The 20,974-nt window shown below is 43.4% G+C and overlaps 1 protein-coding gene across 1 annotated transcript in view; it reads right to left on the bottom strand.

Moving 5' to 3' along the window:
* The window catches only part of reep3.L (receptor accessory protein 3 L homeolog), a 106,755-nt gene that overhangs the window by 48,671 nt on the left and 37,110 nt on the right, over positions 1-20,974 (bottom strand). Inside the window, 1 exon segment of the mRNA NM_001090209.1 lies at positions 15,371-15,443. Coding sequence (NP_001083678.1) covers positions 15,371-15,443 — 73 coding nt within the window.

Below are 20,974 nucleotides of genomic sequence, written 5' to 3'. Positions count from 1 at the left end.
TTCAAATAAAACCATTATGAACCTTTTAAGAGCAGAGGTTCCCAAACTGAGTAGCTGGCCTCCTGGAAAGGCTTACAGGGAGAGTTCACATTTAAAGGAACAGTAACATCAACCAATGAAAGTGTTTTAAAGTAATAAAACTATCCTGTACTGTTGCCCTGAACTAGTAAAACTGATGTGTTTGCTTCAGAAACACTACTATAGTTCATATAAACAAGCTGCTGTGTAGCAATGGTGGGAATTGAAAAAAAATTATGGCACAGGTTAAATAGTGGATAACAGATAACACCATTATGTTCTACAGAGCTTATCTGCTGTGTAACCTGAGCCTTTTCTCCTTTGAATGGCTGCCCCCATTGCTACACAGCAGCTTATTTATATAAACTATAGTAGTGTTCCTGAAGAAAACACAGCAGTTTTACCAGTGCAGGGCAACACTACATTATATTTGTATTACTTTAAAACACTTTAATTTTTGATGTTACTGTTCCTTTAAGTTAACCTCTAACGCTGGCTATAAATAGGGAGATCTCTCCCAGATATGTCCACCTTGAGGTAGGCCATATAGGCTGATCTGATCACAATGAGAAGAATATGGGCAATCGGATCGAGGGCAACATCAACGAACCATTGCTGAGATTTTTAAGCCCAGCCGATAAACATCTGCCCGACTTTTGGCCAGATATCATCGGGGAAGCCAGTTGGAGGGCCCGATACACTTAATCTGTATTATATCTGCTTATATCTGCCCATGTATGGAAGCCTTAAAATATCATAGAAAGACCAGTTCTTAGCAACTTTTCCCTTGGTTTTCATTTTTTTGTATAGTTTTTGAATTATTTGTCTTTTTTGTCTGACTCTTTCCATCTTTTAAATGGATGTCCCCGACCCCAGCATCCGAGAAACAAATGCTCTGCAGGGCTACCATTTTATTGTAATGGTTACTTGTTACTTATCTTTCTGTTAAAGGGGTTGTTCACCTTCTAAACACTTTTTCCAATTCCGTTGTTTTTAGAAGACTTTTTTTCAATTATTTTCCATTATTTTATCTAAGTTTAAAGTTGAATGTTCGTGTCTCTGGTGTTTGAGTCTGGCAGCTCAGTAATTCAGGTGCAGACTAGTAAAGCTCGGGCCGACACGATAGCTGTGGGACTCGTGGGTCGGGCGGGTACGGGTCGACCTTGCATGTTTCATCGCGGGCCACCGTCAAATGCCGGCTTCCGACTGCCGGGTTCATCTTTTATAGACGCTGCGCCTGCTCACCACACCCCTTTTGTGATGTCATCGGTGGGGTGGGTCTATAAAAGGAACCCGGAAGTGCAGATGCGGGCCAAGGGAGGGCGGGTTAGGGTCGTGTGCGGGTCGGGGAAATACTTCAGTATTAGAAAAATCGGTCACACATAGATCACCAGAAATAACGACTTTTTTCAATGATTTTCTATCTGAAAACAACTAGTTGTTTGAAGGTAAACCACCTCTCCTATTCATATATTAATAATAATTGTCTTTACAAATAACTTTTTTCATAAATGTATATTGGAACCCGGTTCCTGCACAAAATCTTCGGGTCCCAGGTAGGTCCGGGAGCAGCTCTTCTCCTGCTCTGCCTGACCTAGCACTGCCGGCTTCCGTACCCTAAATTTACAGACTCGCACTCACCCCCGCCCTGCCCCTTTCAGGACATTACTGCGGGACGTGCTTTCATCTATAAAAAGAGGGGGAACGGCGGCCGGCCCAGGTATAGGTTGGGAGAGGGCAGGTTAGGGTCAAACAATTTGCCTACCGCCCACCACTAATTGAAAAGTTGCTTAGAATTATGTTCTCTTTTATAAGCCACATTTCTATTTTGGGGTTCACTTGCCCTTTAAAAGTAAAATACACTGTGGGTGCTGTACTGTGGTATTTATAGATGTCACAAAAGAGACAGCACATTAGACATCACCCAGTGCTATGTATAATGCAGTATATTACATGTTTAACCCACACAACATTCTTTCATACACAAGCTTTGTATTGCTGCTCTCTTGAGAAATGAAGAGCATGGAACTGAGCCCTATGAGTTCTGGTAGCCGGCTGTTTCCATTATTACACATCACGAGCAGATCCCCCTTTCTCCTGTGTCAGACGTTTGTACCTGGAGATTGGGAGATGCTGCAAAATGCTGCTATAACTGAACTGACTGCCCTCAACCGAATGGTCTTCCTTTATAAAAAAGACAAATATGATGAGAACTATGGAGGTAACCTTCTTCAGAAGTGCATACATCGTCTATATTAGGGCAGGGTGACAAGACCTTCGCTCTCAAGGCATTAAAAATCCCTTTAAATGTTGGTGCTACAGGTATAGGATCCGTTATCAGGAAGCCCGTTATCCAGAAAGCTCCGAATTACCATCACCTACAGACTCCATTTTATCCAAATAATCCAAATTTTTTAAAAATGCAATATAATTTAATAATGAGCCCCGTAGTAGTAGCTTCTATGACAGATAAATCTTGACAATTTGTGGTGACTAGTGATGGGTGAATCTGTCCCGTTCGTGAAACGAATTGAAGGCAATGGGCGTCAAAATAACTGACTATTTTTATACAAGCAACTATTTTGTCCAAAATGCATTAAAGTCAATGGACGGCCTTATAATTGAAGCACAACACTATTTTCACCGGCAAATATTCGATGCAGTTTCGCAAAAACATTTGCGCCTGCCAAAACTTGGAAATTCACTGCAAATCCATGCCTGCCGAATTTATTCGACCCATCACTAGTGGTGACCCCTATGGTTAGCATCTCAGCAGCAGCCAAAAGTATTCTAGGGACCTGGGGGGTTTCTGGATAACGGATCTTTCCGTAATTTGGATCTTCATAACTTAAAGGACATGTAAACCTTTACAATACAGTAAGTGAATGTAAAATTGATGGGGGGGGCGATTCTAAGCTCTTTTGTAATGTGCATTCATTATTTTTTAATCTTTTTATTCCAAGCTATTAAAGGAGAAGGAAAGCTACGGAGGCATTTTATTGCCAATAGATTAGCTGCAATAGTGCAAGCTAGAATGCTATATTTATTCTGTAGAATGTTTTACCATACCTAAGTAAACAGCTCTAGAAGCTCTCTGTTTGTTTAGGATAGGAGCTGCAGTATTAACATGGTGTGACATCACTTCCTGCCTGAGTCTCTCCCTGCTCTGGGCTCAGATTACAGTAGAGAAGGGAGGGGTGGGGGGAGAGGAGCAAACTGAGCATGCTCTTGCCCAGGGCAATGAGGTTTAAGCTGAAGGCAGGAAGTCTGATACAGAAGCCCATGAGTACACAATAGAAGGAAAGAAATGATGTGTTTCTTTTGACAGAGGACTCAGAGCAGCACTACTTTGGGGGTTTACTGGTATATTTAGATAGACCTTTCTGATAAGGCTTACTTAGTTTTAACCTTTCCTTCTCCTTTAAGGGATACATGTATGAATGAATTTTGTTACAGCAGCTCCACCTGCTGGTCATTTTCTGACCAAGTAGTCAAAGAAGTTGTCAGGAGAAAGAAAGAAAGAGGCTGCTCTGATGTTCTTCTGCTTAGGAAAACAATTAGAAACCTTTCTCACATCTTTCCTAAGCAGAAGAACATCAGAGCAGCCTCTTTCTTTCTCCTGACAACTTCCTTGACTACTTGGTGGTCAAACTGGTGGGAAAAGGAGCAGCAGGTGGCGCTGTTTCAACAAAATTCATTTATATTAACAGTACATGTGGAATAAAAAGAAAATAGATAATGAATGTAAATGATGAAAGTGCTTAGAATAACACTCATTAATTTTACATTCACTTATTTTAAAGATTTACTTACCGTATATACTCGAGTATAAGCCGTCCCGAGTATAAGCTGAGGTACCTAATTTTACCTTCAAAAACTGGGAAAGCTTATTGACTCGAGTATAAGCCTAGGGTGAGAAATGAAGCAGCTTCTGGTAAGTTTCAATCAAAAAATTGAGGGTTTCTGCTCCCATTGGAGGTGCGGCATCTTGTTTTTGGATGCCAGCGACCATTCTTGGACGCCGGCGAATATTCTTGGAGACTATTCTTGGATGCTGGCGACTAGTCTTAGGCATCGGCGACTATTCTTACATTTTTGCGCTTGACCCGAGTATAAGCCGAGGTAGAGTTTTTCAGCATATTTTGGGGGCTGAAAAACTCGGCTTATACTCGAGTATATACGGTATCCTTTAAGTCTACTAGAAAATCATGTAAACATTAAATAAACCCAATAGGCTGGTTTTGCTTCCAATAAGGATTAATTATATCTTAGTTGGGATCAAGTACAAGTTACTTTTTTTTTATTACAGAGAAAATAGTTTTTAAAAATTCAATGAAGATTTTCTGAAGCTTTTTGGATAACGGGTTTCCAGATAACAATTCCCATACCTGTAGTAGCATTTCTAACCGAATTACTTGCTACGCTTTAGTTTCCCTTTAAAACCCCATGAATATTAAATTGACATCTTACATTGTTTATTAGCTATGGATTTATTATTATTATTAACATGTATTTAGAGAACGCCAACATAAGTGCAGAATGCACCATTTGTTTTGCAGCCATGCAATATGTATCTTATTTGCTAATAATCCATTCAGTATGTAGGTTTTTCTTTATACGATTTAAAAAGGGAGAAGAAGAAACCCACCCTCCATTACTATTGAATACAACTTCACACAAAACTTCAGGGAGAAAAAAATCAGCCTGTCCAGACAATGGCTGAGCCTGCTATAAAAGCTGAGGAATATTATTATTTTGGATGGAAAAGGTTTCCTTGGCAAGAAATATACTCCTTCATAAAAGCACAGATTGTATTTCATTGTGTGATCAGCTACAAATTAGAATAAATCAAGGTTTTTGGTTGCTCTAAAGGCCACGTTGCCAAACTCTGCAGCTGGACCTCCTTGGGGAGAACAGGGTGGGACTGGTCTGAGGTCTGATTTGGATACAATTGGGGGTAAATAAAAATGTTCTGCCTTGGATATGTCCGGAACTATAGCAGAACGGGATTGTTATACATTGTGACGTTTAGAACTTTTATTAGGGCAAGGGAGGCCCTGCCGAACACATGGAGGTTTGAACCCAAAAAAATGATAATCATCTCTGTTTGTGATTTATCAAATGGATTGCATTAACCAAAATCAAAAATGATGCATCAGCTGATAAATATATATATACTCATATATCCATTGGGATAATTACGTTATTGAAAATGAACAATCTAGCCAATAATGTATTACAGGTGTGGGATCTGCTATCCGGAAACCCATTGTCCAGAAAGCTCCAAATTATGACTCCATAGACTCCATTCTAATCAATTTTTTTTTTTTTTTAATATTTCCCTTTTCTATGTAATAATACTAAAAAAGTACAAGTATGGGATCCGTTATCCGGAAACCCATCATTAAGAAAGCTTTTAAATTATTGAAGAGCCGTCTCCCATAAACTCCATTTTATCCAAATAATCCAAATTTTTAGAAATGATTACCTTTTTCTCTGCAATAATAAAACAGTAGCTTGTACTTGATCCAAAGTAAGATATAATTAATCCTTATTGGAGGCAAAGCCAAAAAAACAAGTCTAGTAGACTTGAGGTATGAAGATCCTAATTACAGAAAGATCCATTTTCTGGAAGACCCCAGGTCCCAAGCATTCGGGATAAAAGGTCCCATATTAAAAATATGGATTATTTGGATAAAATGGAGTCTAAGGGAGATGGGCCATTCTGTAATTTGGAGCTTTCTGGATAACAGATTTCTGAATAACAGATCCCATACCAACATTATCTGACATAAAGCATGACCACACTGCTGCTGTGTGAGATATAAAGTCAGGATAATTTAACCCGATGCTGCCCAGAATATATGCCGTCTTGCCTACTTGGGAAAAGTGACATCACAACACACAGTTCATTGCTTGTGACGTCACTTTCGCGGTGACCCGAACCCGATATCCAGCCGGTAGGGCACACATATATCATTGTCTCTCTTTCCTAGAATGGAGCAGAGTAACTACTTAACATTACTCATCTACTTGCAAGCCCCTAATAAACATGAGAGGACAAGGACAAGCGAGACAGCTTTAGCTTCAGCTGTGAGCTCCAGGCTTTGTTCTCGTGAATTTATATATATTTTACACACGTGGGCACGTTTATGATTTAGTGGATTTCCCACATGCTGCCTTATTTCATCCTCCAGTCACACAGCCCTTAAAAAAGCCAACAAGGAGCCTCTGCATTACATGATCCCCCAGGGCAGCGTAGCCTTAGCAACAGCAACCAGAGTAGGCCGAACATAGCAACCGCCTGGTTGAGGTCAATGCACATCAATCTCTCAGTCCTTTAGGTTCCAAGCTATAAATCACCTGCAGCAGCACTGGCCCTGGCATCTGAGGCGGAACTACAGCCCGGGGAGGAAGACAAGAAAACAAAAAATGAGAAAACAAACGTAGATAAATTATCATTCTGGGTAAAATATTCCATCTGTTTCCTACCTGTCAGCTCTACGGACATATCTGGTGACACAAAATAATGTAAAAAAAATTGATTTGTCATAAAAGTGACTGCCTATCATCTCTGCAAGTCTGGGGGATCACGAATTACACTTGCACCCCACTACATCTCAGCCTCGGTTCCAAATTACAGAGCCGTCATGGGGGGCACTGCAAATTAAGGGATTAGCCTTCTAAAATGTGCGCAGAACACAGTGTTGCGAGGGGATATGAGCACGACTCAGAAGCAGCAACAAAACTGCATCGGTTTACAGTAGGGATGCACCGAATCCAGGATTCGGTCCGGGATTCGGCCAGGATTCTGCCTTTTTCAGCAGGATTCAGCCCTGAAAGATTCGGGGGTTCGGTCGAATCCAAAATAGTGGATTTGGTGCATCCCTAGCTTACAGACGAGCCCAGAGGTTCAGCAGCCCAATAACGGTAATGATCCAGGCCTTTAAAGCGGTGATTCACGTTTAAGTTAACTTTTAGTATGTTGCAGAATGGCTAAAGGTGGCCATACACAGGGAGATGTCACCAATGAGCGGATCTCTCCCTGATATGCCCACATTGAGATGGGCGATATCCGGCTGATCCGACCGTGGACCCTAGGGCCCAACGATCAGATCAGAATGGAGGTGATACGGGCGGTCCGATTGCGGGACCGCATGAACGAACAGATGCGGCCAGATATCGGGGATGCCCGTCGGATGGCCCCACACACGGGCCAATAAACTGCCGACTCGGTCTGTCTGCAGTTTTTATCAGTCCGTGTATTGGGGCCTTAATTCTAAGCAACTTTTCATTTGGTTTTTATTATAGTTTTTAATTATTTGCCTTTCCTTCTGACTCTTTCCATCTTGCAAATGGGGGTCACTAGTGATGGGCGAATCGCGAATTTCCCGCAAAATGTGAAAAATTACTGAAAAATCGTCAAATCAGAAAATTCACGAAAACATTTTGAAATTCTACCGCTGTCGTGAAAAAATCGTGCAATTCGAACGTTTTCACAAAAAATTTAGCAATTTGAACGTTTTCAAAAAAAAATCTTGAAAATTGGAAATTCACGCCAGGGAATTTTCGTGGGAGACGTTGGAATTCGCCGCAAATTCGTGCCAGGCAAATTTATTTGCCCATCACTAGGGGTCACTGACCCCATCTAAAAAATAAATGCTCTGTAAGGCCACAAATGCATTATTATTGCTACTTTTTTTTTTTTTATTGAGCCCCTCTCCTATTCATATTCCAATCTCTCGTTCATTGAACTTTTGAATTATTTAGCTTTTTATTCAGCAGCTCTCCAGTTTGCAATTTCTGGCTGCTAGGGTCCAAATTCCCCTAGCAACCATGCCCTGATTGTAATAAGAGACTGGAATATGAATAGGAGATGGCGTGACAAGAAAGATCAGTAATAAATAGTAGCAAAATAAATGTGTAGCCTTACAGAGCATTTGTTTTTTAGACGGGGTCAGTGAAAAGCCACGTGAAAGCTGGAAAGAGTCAGAAGAAGATGGTGAATCATTCAAAATCTATAGAAAATTAAATAATTAAGACAAATGGAAGTTGCTTAGAAATTGCCATTCTATAACAAACTAAAATTTCACTTAAAGGTGAACCACCCCTTAATTTCACCTGAACATGTACCCACCGGTTACAACGCGGAAGGGGAGGGGCCTGCTGCTGACATCACCAACTGGGAGGGCTCGACAGAAGGTAACACACAGGGGCTTAAAATGGCAGGTCTGGAATTACCAAAACCTGGACATGCCACCAAAACCCACAGCAGTAACTCAAACCCAAGGGTTCCAAGGACATCGGATATACCCGCACATCACTACTCAGGACAGTGATTGGCCAAGCTAATAAGGGTCCGTATTTAGGCTACTATTTGGCGAACTCTTTAAAGCAACATACGGGCAATATTTATGTTCATCCCTAATATGTATAAACAGACACACATCATATATATATATATATTATATATATATATTATATTTATATATATATATATATATATATATATATATATATATATATATATATATATATATATATATATATATATATATATATATATATATATATATATATATATATATATATATATACATATATATGTATATGTATATGTATATGTATATGTATGTGTGAACCTTGTCAGTACACTTTATTCTTGTTACATTTTCCTTCCCCTCGGAGCATGAAGCCAACAATTACGCAGAATGTTCCATTTCCACCTGAAGAGCAGAACGTATTTTACTCAGGTTTCCATGGGAACGCACCAACTAACGCTCCAACCTTGGGGGGGGTTGTATCCTAGCGAAATGTAATTTTATCATTCTTATCAGAGAAAAAAACAGCTAATATCCCGTCTCCATGGAGAGACGCTCAGAATTGCTTCCCCGCTGCTGTTTCCTGCCGCATTGTAACGAATCTATTTGCCGCCACCAGACGCTGGAAATGTGAATGGGCAGAAATGTAGTCACTTGCCATTAACTGCAAGGAGACGCGTTCATCTGATGTTCAATAACTAGTGAGGTAGTCAGCTGATATCCATAGCATTTTAACAATGTAACAATGAATTAATAGTACTTTCAGCAAGTACAGGGATGGGATCCATTATCTGGAAACCCATTATACAGAAAGTTTCGAATTACGGGAAGGCCATCCCCCATGAACTCAATTTTATCCAAATAATTCACATTAAAAAAAAAAAAAAATAATTTATCTATTTATTATGATACACAAGTTTCAGTGAGTCATGTGACAGAAATGACATCAGAACTCACCGGTTATAACTGATGATATCAGAACTCGCCGCTTACAAGATATTCATGGCTTTTGTGTATTATAAGGATATTATGTTACCGAGGAGGTACATGACCATATAAAAGCATGATGCCGAAGGTCATGAAAGTCCGAGGTGACTTCTAAAATCCTTATATTTTGCAACAGGGGGTACTTTATTTATTATAATACACAAGTTTTAGTGAGTCATGTGATAGAAATGACATCACTAAGCTCTGATAAAAACGGATGACCTCACTAAGCACCGTTTAAAAGGATATAATAGGATATTCAAGGATATTGTGTATTATAAAATAATGCCTTATACTTGATCCTTGATCCCAACTAAGATATACTTATGGTAATCCCCTTGGGTTTATTTAATGTTTAAACTATTTTTTGGCAGACATAAGGCAGAGACTCGCTCAGATTCGGGGAAATTAGTCGCCCAGCGACATATCTCCTCTTCTTTGGGCAATCTCCACAAACTGCCTCCCGCCAGCGATTTACAGTCTAGCAATTGGTGCGCTTTGTTTTCTGAAGTCGCTCAAAGATGCCTCATGATGAAACTTCGGGCGACTTCGCTGCCTCCCGCCAGCAATTTTCATTGTAGTTGGCGGGAGGCAGTTTGGGAGATTAGTCGCCGGGCGACTAAATCTCCCCGAATCTGAGCATGTGTCTCTGCCCTTATGGTATGAAGATCCAAATGAGGGAAAGTCCCAGGTCATCAGCATTATGGATAACAGGTTCCATAACTTAGTGGGCGTGCATATGGGCAACCTGGGCCAAGATACACTTTGCCCAACCCTACAACCTGCCCCTATATATATATATTTATTTGTTTATTTATCTTTATTTATTGCAGCCCCTACAGCCACTTCATTATGTCACAGTACGCGCACCGGCCAACCAAGGGTGTGTTACAGTTACAGGTTCTCTCCCCTCGGAGTGGAATGTTATTTTTGGCACCGGGTTGGCAAGAGAAATTTCCACCAGATTTGTGAGCAGCGGAGAGGCTGAAACACAGCAAGCCGGCAACTCCCCAGCAAGCAGACAAAGGTCCAATGTTACACGGAAAACAAACCCTTAACCCCCAAACTACCATCAAGGAATGTTCCAAACAAGCAAAAATGAAAAACTTGAATATGGCAAGAACGGGCAAGCAGAAATCAATACAACCAAAGTAACAGCACAATACAGATAAATGTAAACGCCCTCAGCGTATTTGCTTCTGGCTTATTTGGGATCATCAGCAGTTTAGCAGAAACAAGCTATTTAAAAAGCTTAGTGTGATACATGTGTTTTGCTTGTTGCTTGTGGGCTGAGCACTACCCACTGTTCAGACAGGGATGATACTGAATGGTACTGAAGCTTTTCCTCCTCTACATAGGTTTAAAGGGCACTTACCATAGTAAAATTGTTTCCCCGGGGCTAATAAAGCATTTTCTTGACCAAATAGTACTATGGTGTGTTTGTTCTACTAGTCAGCACCTCCGTGGGGAAAACAATTTTACTATGATAGGTGTCCTTTAAAGGGATACTGATTAGCACTCCAATGGAGCAGCGCCTCCTATTAATACAGCTGCACCCAACAACAGTCCCATGCAACAAAGCCACCCACCATTGGCCACATAATTGTGAAACAGTAGCACTCTAGCCTTGCCCACCCAGCTGCCATCAGACACTTTTTAGCTAAATCCAAAGGTGCAGCTGAGGGGGAGGGGAGTGTACCCCACTGATGTTTAGATCAGAGATTCAGGAATAACAAGGCAAATCAGTTATGAAAAAGTAAAAATAAAGACCAACTGCAGCGTTGCCAACAGCCATCTAGAACACACTGAATATAAACCCCTTAAAGGAGAAGTAAAGCTTAACTAAAGAAGTAGTCTAGAAATGTATTCTCTTTGTGCTTCTGTACCAGCCCATGGCAACCACAGCCCTTTAGCAGTAAAGATCTGTGTCTCCAAAGATGCCCCAGTAGCTCCCCATCTTCTTTTCTGCTGATTCACTGCACATGCTCTGTGCTGCTGTCACTTACTGAGCTTAGGGACCCACTCACAATATACAGTACACATAGAATAGAAATGTCACAATTAGTAATTAATACAGATAATTACTACATGGCAGCACAGAAACCAGTGCAATTAGCATCAGAATTTAATAATCAGCAAACCTGTAGCATCAGTTTATATTACAGGGGAAGCTCATTTTCTGCTGGATAATTAGTGACGAGCCCTAAGCTTAGCTTCTCAACAGCTGCTCAGAGCCCACTGAGCATGTGAGTGTCACAGACACTTTCCAAGATGGTGACCCCCTGTGACAAGTTTGAAGTCCTGGATCATTGCTGCTATTGACAAGCTCAAACTTTAGGATAAGTTCATTATATAAAATATGGCATTTTTAGATATATACATTTTTAGGGTTTAGTTCTCCTTTAAAATTAGCAATATGATTGTAACCGAAAGATGTATAGGCCTGTTTTTTGCTGTTCTCTGCACTGCCAGTTCTGCCCTTTTAAACAATGTGCCAACATAACTGTGGTGATTAGCGGCTGTTGCGGCCACAAGATAATCTTGCCATTAGATGCCTCTTGCCTTTAGCATGCAGCTGGACACGTCAGTAGCGCAGTCATTTTTCGCAGTAATCAGATTGCAGGTGTAGGATTGTATTTATCAAAGCGGACAGCTGCAAACCTCATCCATCAGCCTGACCATCGCTGAATCCTGACCTACAATGTAAGACTATTTATATGTAAATGATTCCCTTTCCCTTCTTGGCTTCCTGTACGTATATTACATTTCCCCGCTTTGCAGTCTCAGGCCATTTGTCTGAAAGCGAGATTAGTATTTCTGCTGATTGTTTCTTCCACTTTAGCCCATACCCTACGCATGAATTATAATCAGGATTAACGGCTAATGGAACGCGGGACTGGCTCACAGCACCAAACCAGTAACAATCTCATGGTGTAAGGGCAGAGACACAGATGAAGATTCGGGGAGAATTAGTCCCGCCGGCTAGAATCTAAATAGCCAGCGGGATGGCACTCAAATCACATTGTTTTGCGAAGAGGCCCGATGTTTCCTTGTGAGGCAACTTTGGGCGACTTCGGAAACAAAGCCATCCCGCCGGCGATTTAGATTCTAGCCATCTAACCTTCCCGCCGAACAATATACAGTTTAGCAGAAAATCTATGAAAGGTACAGACAAAGCATTACTTCCCCTTTAATTCAGTACTCAGAGCTTTTCCACCACCATCATAATTACAAACATGCAAGAGAAGACACTGAAAAGGGGAATCGCAACAGACTTTGTATTTACAAAAGCTCCTCATCCTACAGCCGCATCTATTCAGACCCAACAAACACACTGCCAAGATATCCAGACAAGTTCAGATACAGGAAACAATCTCTATCTAAAATCATGGCTCGGGGGCCCAAAAGGGAATTTAACTCACTTTTTTTTTTTTTTGGCAAGAAAATTTCTCCTTGTAAGACTCACTGCTGCCATAGGACTCGCATGTGACAGGAAGACCATCTGCTCCTTTAACCCTGAGAACTGCATCCTCGCATTTATTCAGCACGCTCATTGTAAGTACTAAAGATTCAGATAGCCTCTCTCTCCCCTGCAGGCTCTCTCTCCCTTTCTCCCCTGCAGGCTCTATCTCCCAGGGGCGATCCTGACCCCTCTGTCGCCTGAGGCAGCAGCAGTTGGTGCTGCCCCCCCTCCCCTGGAAATTCGCTCTTAAAGTACCAGCATTTTTGCTGCCCCCTGGTACCTTGTGGGGCGCTGCCACCTGAGGCGACAGCCTCAACTTGCCTCATTGGCGAAGCACCCCTGCTCTCTCCCTCTCTCCCCTGCAGGCTCTCTCTCCCTCTCTCCCCTGCAGGCTCTCTCTCCCTCTCTCCCCTGCAGACTCTCTCTCCTTCTCTCTCCCCTGCAGCCTCTCTCTCCCCTGCAGTCTCTCTCTCTCCCCCTGCAGCGCATCTCTCTCTCCCCCTGCAGCCTCTCTCTCCCCCCCTGCAGCCTCTCTCTCTCTCTCTCCCTGCAGCCTCTCTCTCTCTCTCCCTGCAGCCTCTCTCCTCTGCAGCCTCTCTCTCCCTGCAGCCTCTCTCCTCTGCAGCGTCTCTCCTCTGCAGCGTCTCTCGCTCCCCTGCAGCGTCTCTCTCTCTCCCCTGCAGGCTCTATCTCCCAGGGGCGATCCTGACCCCTCTGTCGCCTGAGGCAGCAGCAGTTGCTGCTGCCCCCCCTCCCCTGGAAATTCGCTCTTAAAGTACCAGCATTTTTTCTGCCCCCTGGTACCTTGTGGGGCGCTGCCACCTGAGGCGACAGCCTCAACTTGCCTCATTGGCGAAGCACCCCTGCTCTCTCCCTCTCTCCCCTGCAGGCTCTCTCCCCCTCTCTCCCCTGCAGGCTCTCTCTCCCTCTCTCCCTTGCAGACTCTCTCTCCTTCTCTCTCCCCTGCAGTCTCTCTCTCTCCCCCTGCAGCGCATCTCTCTCTCCCCCTGCAGCCTCTCTCTCCCCCCCTGCAGCCTCTCTCTCTCTCCCTGCAGCCTCTCTCCTCTGCAGCCTCTCTCTCTCTGCAGCGTCTCTCCTCTGCAGCGTCTCTCGCTCCCCTGCAGCGTCTCTCTCGCTCCCCTGCAGCGTCTCTCTCGCTCCCCTGCAGCCTCTCTCTCTCTCCCCTGCAGCCTCTCTCTCTCTCCCCTGCAGCCTCTCTCTCCCCTGCAGCCGATCTCTCTCCCCTGCAGCCGATCTCTCTCCCCTGCAGCCGATCTCTATCTCTCTCTCCCCTGCAGCCTCTGTCTCTCTCTCCCCTGCAGCCTCTGTCTCTCTCTCCCCTGCAGCCTCTGTCTCTCTCTCCCCTGCAGCCTCTGTCTCTCTCTCCCCTGCAGCCTCTGTCTCTCTCTCCCCTGCAGCCTCTGTCTCTCTCTCCCCTGCAGCCTCTGTCTCTCTCTCCCCTGCAGCCTCTGTCTCTCTCTCCCCTGCAGCCTCTGTCTCTCTCTCCCCTGCAGCCTCTGTCTCTCTCTCCCCTGCAGCCTCTGTCTCTCTCTCCCCTGCAGCCTCTGTCTCTCTCTACCCTACAGCCTCACTCTCTCTCTCTACCCTACAGCCTCACTCTCTCTCTCTACCCTGCAGCCTCTCTCTCCCCTGCAGCCGATCTCTCTCCCCTGCAGCCGATCTCTATCTCTCTCTCCCCTGCAGCCTCTGTCTCTCTCTCCCCTGCAGCCTCTGTCTCTCTCTCCCCTGCAGCCTCTGTCTCTCTCTCCCCTGCAGCCTCTGTCTCTCTCTCCCCTGCAGCCTCTGTCTCTCTCTCCCCTGCAGCCTCTGTCTCTCTCTCCCCTGCAGCCTCTGTCTCTCTCTCCCCTGCAGCCTCTGTCTCTCTCTACCCTACAGCCTCACTCTCTCTCTCTACCCTACAGCCTCACTCTCTCTCTCTCTACCCTGCAGCCTCTCTCTCTACCCTGCAGCCTCTCTCTCTCTCTCATCCCTGCAGCCTCTCTCTCTCATCCCTGCAGCCTCTCTCTCTCATCCCTGCAGCCTCTCTCTCTCATCCCTGCAGCCTCTCTCTCTCATCCCTGCAGCCTCTCTCTCTCATCCCTGCAGCCTCTCTCTCTCCTGCAGCCTCTCTCTCTCCTGCAGCCTCTCTCTCTCCTGCAGCCTCTCTCTCTCCTGCAGCCTCTCTCTCTCCTGCAGCCTCTCTCTCTCTCCCCTGCAGCCTCTCTCTCTCTCTCCCCTGCAGCCTCTCTGTCTCTCCCCTGCAGCCTCTCTGTCTCTCCCCTGCAGCCTCTGTCTCTCTACCCCCTGCAGCCTCTCTCTCTACACCCTGCAGCCTCTCTCTCTACACCCTGTCTCCTCTGCAGACTCTTCCCCCCTCTCCTCTGCAGCCTTTACCCTTTTAAAGCAAGTACCAAGGCAGCTCTCACAATTAAATAACCACAACAAAACACTGCATAATACCCTGACCATTTATAAAGCAAACGCACACTAAATACTTTGAATATACATAAATCCCATTCATAAAATAAAGGAAGGTTTATTTCGATACGTTTATAAAGGGAATAATAAATACAATACTTACATATTCTTTCACATTTTTCGTCCTCACAGCCTTGTATGAGAAATACGCTGGGTACAACATGCCAAACACCAGCCTACAGTAAAATAGAAACAAATCATAAATCCTATATCTAAAAATCTGTGCAACAGCTTTAAAATGCATTTAAATATTTATACCTCCTTTGCTTCTACAGAGGAGACCCATAGCTGTAAGTTAAACATGCTGGGAGTTACAGTTCACAACAGATAAGCATAAAGACTTTTAAGCTGGCCATAGACGCAAAGATCCGATCGTACGAATCAACATACGATTGGACTTTCCCATCTCCCGACCCTCCACTAACCATTCAGATCAAAGTCTTTACCATTCCGATCAAATAAGAACAGATCAGCCAATGTTCTGCCCCTGACAGCAATCGTACGATACTTATGTCTGACAACACTAGTGACAGTCTCCCTCTGAAAATCGTACGATCGGCAATACACGCAAAGATATTATCGGCAGGCGACAGAAATTTTCTAACCTGTCCGATCGACCAAACGACCGATCTCCGACGGACGAAAAATGTCGGGACTCTCCACACATGGTCCGAAAATCGTACGACTCAACGATTCGTACGATCGGATCTTTGCGTCTATGGCCAGCTTTATTCAAAGACTTCTGTAATTAAATGCTACAATTATAATTTGTATGTATCCTAACTGAGTTACACTATCATGACACACTGTATGGCTAAATGAACAGAGACGCCTCTTCTAACACTGCAAATTCTCACTGCCCAAACAGTCCATGAAAGCAGTGCCAGTACAAAAACTTTACATCAGGAGAAGGGTGTATTTATGGGCAAGCAGTCACACACAAGACATCCCTTGGGTTTGATGGATGAGAAATAAGGTCTGGCCAGTTTTCCATGGTTTGGGTTCCTGGTTTCACTAAAAGCAAACCGGATTGCTACATCATACAATGACAATATTAAATGTACTTTTCTTCCTTTTTAGTTTTGTGGAAGGCCCTTTCCTACTTCCGCACAATAATACCCCAAAGCACAAAGCAAGGTCTATACTAGCTGGCATTGCGGAGATACAAGTAGAAGAACTTTGTTTGGCCCTTTGGGCACAAAACAAGGTCTATACACATTGGCATTGCTGAGATGGGAGTAGAAGAACTATACAGGGCTGCACAGATCCCTCAACCCAACCAAATACCTGTAGGAAGAACTGGAATGGCGACTGTATAGCAGGCCTGATCCCCCAGAACCAGTGCCCAACCTCACCATCGGCTAAATGGAAGCAAATCCCACCAACACTGGTCCAACATCTTATGGAAAGCCAGCCCAGAAGACTAGAGGCTGTTATAGGATAGCAAGGGTGGTCCAATGTCATATTAATGGTGTGTGAGTGGGATGTTCAACAGGTGGGAATCCTATTTGCTTTCTCATGTTTACCTAAAAGCCCAATTTGAAGGTTGGTTAGGGTGAAATTTGGGTGAATACCTATTTGCTGTCCTAGATAATCTTGGACTCAATCGCTGATATGCTAATGTTTTCCATTATGTGTTAACCTAAGCCGGGGGGGGGGGTCTTGAACCTTCAAAAAGGCTTGATCTGGACAAAGTCCAAAAAGCACTGCCATGGCACTCTTTCCAGACACCCACAGTCACTAAAACCAGATAATGCTCGTACTATTGGGGTCTACTAGGACCTAATTGGCAAATAATATGGCAGATACCTCTCACAGGTAGAAATGCATAAGAGAAAAAATACTGTAATGATTAAGCCAGAAAAAACCCTTATTATATCTAGGGCCCATGTTCCTTTCATACCTTAAGTCTACTAGAAATTGATGTAAACATTAAATAAACATTAAAACATTAGATAAACCCAATAGGCCGGTTTTGCATCCAATAAGGATTAATTATATCTTAGTTGGGATCAAGTACAAGCTACTGTTTTATTATTAACAGAAAAAGGAAATCATTTTTATAAATGTGGATTATTTCATTATAATGCGTCTATGGGAGACGGCCTTTCCGTAATTCGGAGTTTTCTGGGATCCCATACCTGTACTACATAAAGTCATTTCCGCAGGACAAATATTAACAGAAGAGACAATGGCTGTGTGCGACTTTTATATACCGAGCAGGAACAAAGCCAGCCTTTTTATCTGGAAGCTGGTTTCAGCCGAATCTAATTTATTGTGTTCCGCACAGTGAGATTTATGAGCAGCCTTGCTTAGCCGCGTATAGCGCTGCCATTAAAATGCCCCTCTTTCACATCCCTCACCCGCGCCGAGCAATTAATGCAGCCTTCATTTTTCTACTGCAGCCTAACCTTAAACAACCCGACAGTATGTTCTTGCACAAATGTGTAGGGAATTAGGGCCCGGGAATGTCATCGATATATATTGCGGCACCCTTTGTAAATGACAGGCATAAAGGAATATAAATATAATTAGTGAATTCCTGCCTCGATATAAGCCTTATTATAATAAAAAGCCCTCAGCCAGATAACACACATCCAGTCTCTTCTTTAGTGATGTCTCTATTCACAGTTAAAAAAGAGGAGGGGGCAATTAAACAAAAAATGGGGCTGTAAATAAACAGCAATAAAATGTGTCATCCTCATCTTATTATAATGGAGGCTGAGGTCTTTCAAGGACTCCCCCTGCCAAGGTGGTAAACTTAGCTTCATTAGAAACATGAGCGGCAGCAATGTCACCTACAGTATTGTGTTACAGCATGAAATAGGACACACTGCTACTTCCTTCGGGTTAGTTTGCCTTATCTTTTCTATAAGAAACCTGCTACACCAGCAAAGGCAACTCAATAGCAAAAATAGCTTTTCTTTCATGCTTTCTTCATCGATAGAGGTAATAATCTACTGTGGATAATGGCACAGGCTCTTTAGGCTGGGGGGGCTGTAGCTGACATTACCTGGCCATGGGGGCAGCCATTCAAGCATAGGATAGATACACAGTACTGTACTACTATACTTTATATACTACTATAGTTTATATAAACAAGCTGCTGTGTAGCCATGGGGGCAGCCATTCAAGCACAGGATACACAGTAGATACATAAATACTACTATAGTTTATATAAACAAGCTGCTGTGTAACCATGGGGGCAGCCATTCAAGCACAGGATACACAGTAGATAACAGATAAGTACTACTATAGTTTATATAAACAAGCTGCTGTGTAGCCATGGGGGCAGCCATTCAAGCACAGGATACACAGTAGATAACAGATAAGTACTACTATAGTTTATATAAACAAGCTGCTGTGTAGCCAAGAGGGCAGCCATTCAAGCACAGGATACACAGTAGATAACAGATAAGTAATACTATAGTTTATATAAACAAGCCATTGTGTAGCCATGGGGGCAGCCATTCAAGCACAGAATACACCGTAGATAACAGATAAATACTACTATAGTTTATATAAACAAGCTGCTGTGTAGCCATGGAAAAAAAGGAGAAAAGGCACAGGTTACATAGCACATAACAGGTAAGCTCTTTCCGATACACATTTATCAGCTTCTATATTAGAATTAGAATCTTAGAATTTTCGTATGTATATGAAACTGGGTATGAAATGCTGTGATTAGGGGAAATAGTAGAACATTTATGATATACAGCAGCAGTGACATAGTGAATAAGGCTTGCGTACCCCAAATACAGCAGGTGAGGTTTTGCCTTTTAGAACTTGTTTATTAATGTCATAAACAAGCTAGAGAGCAGGTGAGGTTTAATCCTGCTTCCACCCCCACAGTAAAATCTTTGGATGCTCCAGGTACAGAACTGTGGGTTAAACCATTCACATTGGCCTGGGGGTGACTGAAAGGCTAAAATACACAGCACATTGCTTTCATTCTAAAGCTGCAACTTACAGGGCCCAAACACTAGGATGTCACTGGAAGCAAATTGGGGCAGGGGGAGGGTTATATTTCACCTTAACCATAGCAATCAATAAAGCAGTTCACAGATAGGTGCGATTTGATACTGAACTACAACTCCCAGAACCCCTGCCAACGTTTAAATAGGCCAGGCAAGTTTCTGGGAGTTGCAGTTCAATACCATCATTTATATAGGCCTGCCATAATAAGATGAAAGACTCTCTGCAGTATAATATCGTAGAAAACACAATTTCATAAAGAAAAGAAGAATGAAGGTTCCCACGGCAACATGACAATGTCAGCGCAGGCTCTAAATGACTCCCCGTTCCTAATTTGGTCCTACTACAAAGATGTGCCATTCATTTCATGTCCTTTTAACTTTCCTTTCAGTCCCTCCCTGGTGGTTCTGCAAAAACACGGACACGTTGGTTTAATTTCCCATTCTGCTGTTGCTATGGCAACCTGTAAGAAACTGTACTTTCACAACAGATTGTAATTCACGGCCTTAGCAAACAGAGGAGAGATGGAAGCCGGCCAACCTCCAAGCCTCCTAGCTAGCAATATTTTATCCATGGGGGGGAAGGGACATAGGAACTTTACAGAGAACTAGAAAACGTTAGCACTGGTAATTCTCTCTCTTTCATTCAAGCTTACAAGGTGTTCTTACTCATGAATCATAAAACACTGTAGAAAAAGTCAGTTCTTTTTCAGGTCTATTAATCACCAACACTAATTCAGGAGACAGAACCAGCAGTGCAGAAATATAAACACAGACTATTATCCCACTGTTACTATAGGCACCATCTCTCCCTACTATACCTGCTATCCCACAGTCACACTCCCTTCCCAGAGACTATTATCTACTGTTACTATAGGCACCATCTCTCCCTACTATACCTGCTATCCCACAGTCACACTCCCTTCCCAGAGACTATTATCCCACTGTTACTATAGGCACCATCTCTCCCTACTATACCTGCTATCCCACAGTCACACTCCCTTCCCAGAGACTATTATCCACTGTTACTATAGACACCATCTCTCCCTACTATACTGTACCTGCTATCCCACAGTCACACTCCCTTCCCAGAGACTATTATCCCACTGTTACTATAGGCACCATCTCTCCCTACTATACCTGCTATCCCACAGTCACACACCCTTCCCAGAGACTATTATCCACTGTTACTATAGGCACCATCTCTCCCTACTATACCTGCTATCCCACAGTCACACTCCCTTCCCAGAGACTATTATCCACTGTTACTATAGGCACCATCTCTCCCTACTATACCTGCTATCCCACAGTCACACTCCCTTCCCAGAGACTATTATCCCACTGTTACTATAGGCACCATCTCTCCCTACTATACCTGCTATCCCACAGTCACACTCCCTTCCCAGAGACTATTATCCCACTGTTACTATAGGCACCATCTCTCCCTACTATACCTGCTATCCTACAGTCACACTCCCTTCCCAGAGACTATTATCCACTGTTACTATAGACACCATCTCTCCCTACTATACCTGCTATCCCACAGTCACACTCCCTTCCCAGGGACTATAGACATCATGGGGCAGATTCACTTATCGCCAAATTTGCGCTAGCGTTCGCTTTGCTCACATTGCAACACTGCGGCAGGCGCCGCCCAGGCAACAATAATTCACTAAAATGTGAAGTTGCGTCCAGGGCACGAACGCTGGCACAGTTGCACTAGCGTTACTGCG

This window comes from Xenopus laevis, chromosome 7L (assembly GCF_017654675.1).
Source record: "Xenopus laevis strain J_2021 chromosome 7L, Xenopus_laevis_v10.1, whole genome shotgun sequence".
Classification (NCBI taxonomy): Eukaryota; Metazoa; Chordata; class Amphibia; order Anura; family Pipidae; genus Xenopus; species Xenopus laevis.
The sequence above is the reverse complement of the archived record's forward strand: the minus strand, read 5'-3'. Positions and strand labels throughout refer to the sequence as shown.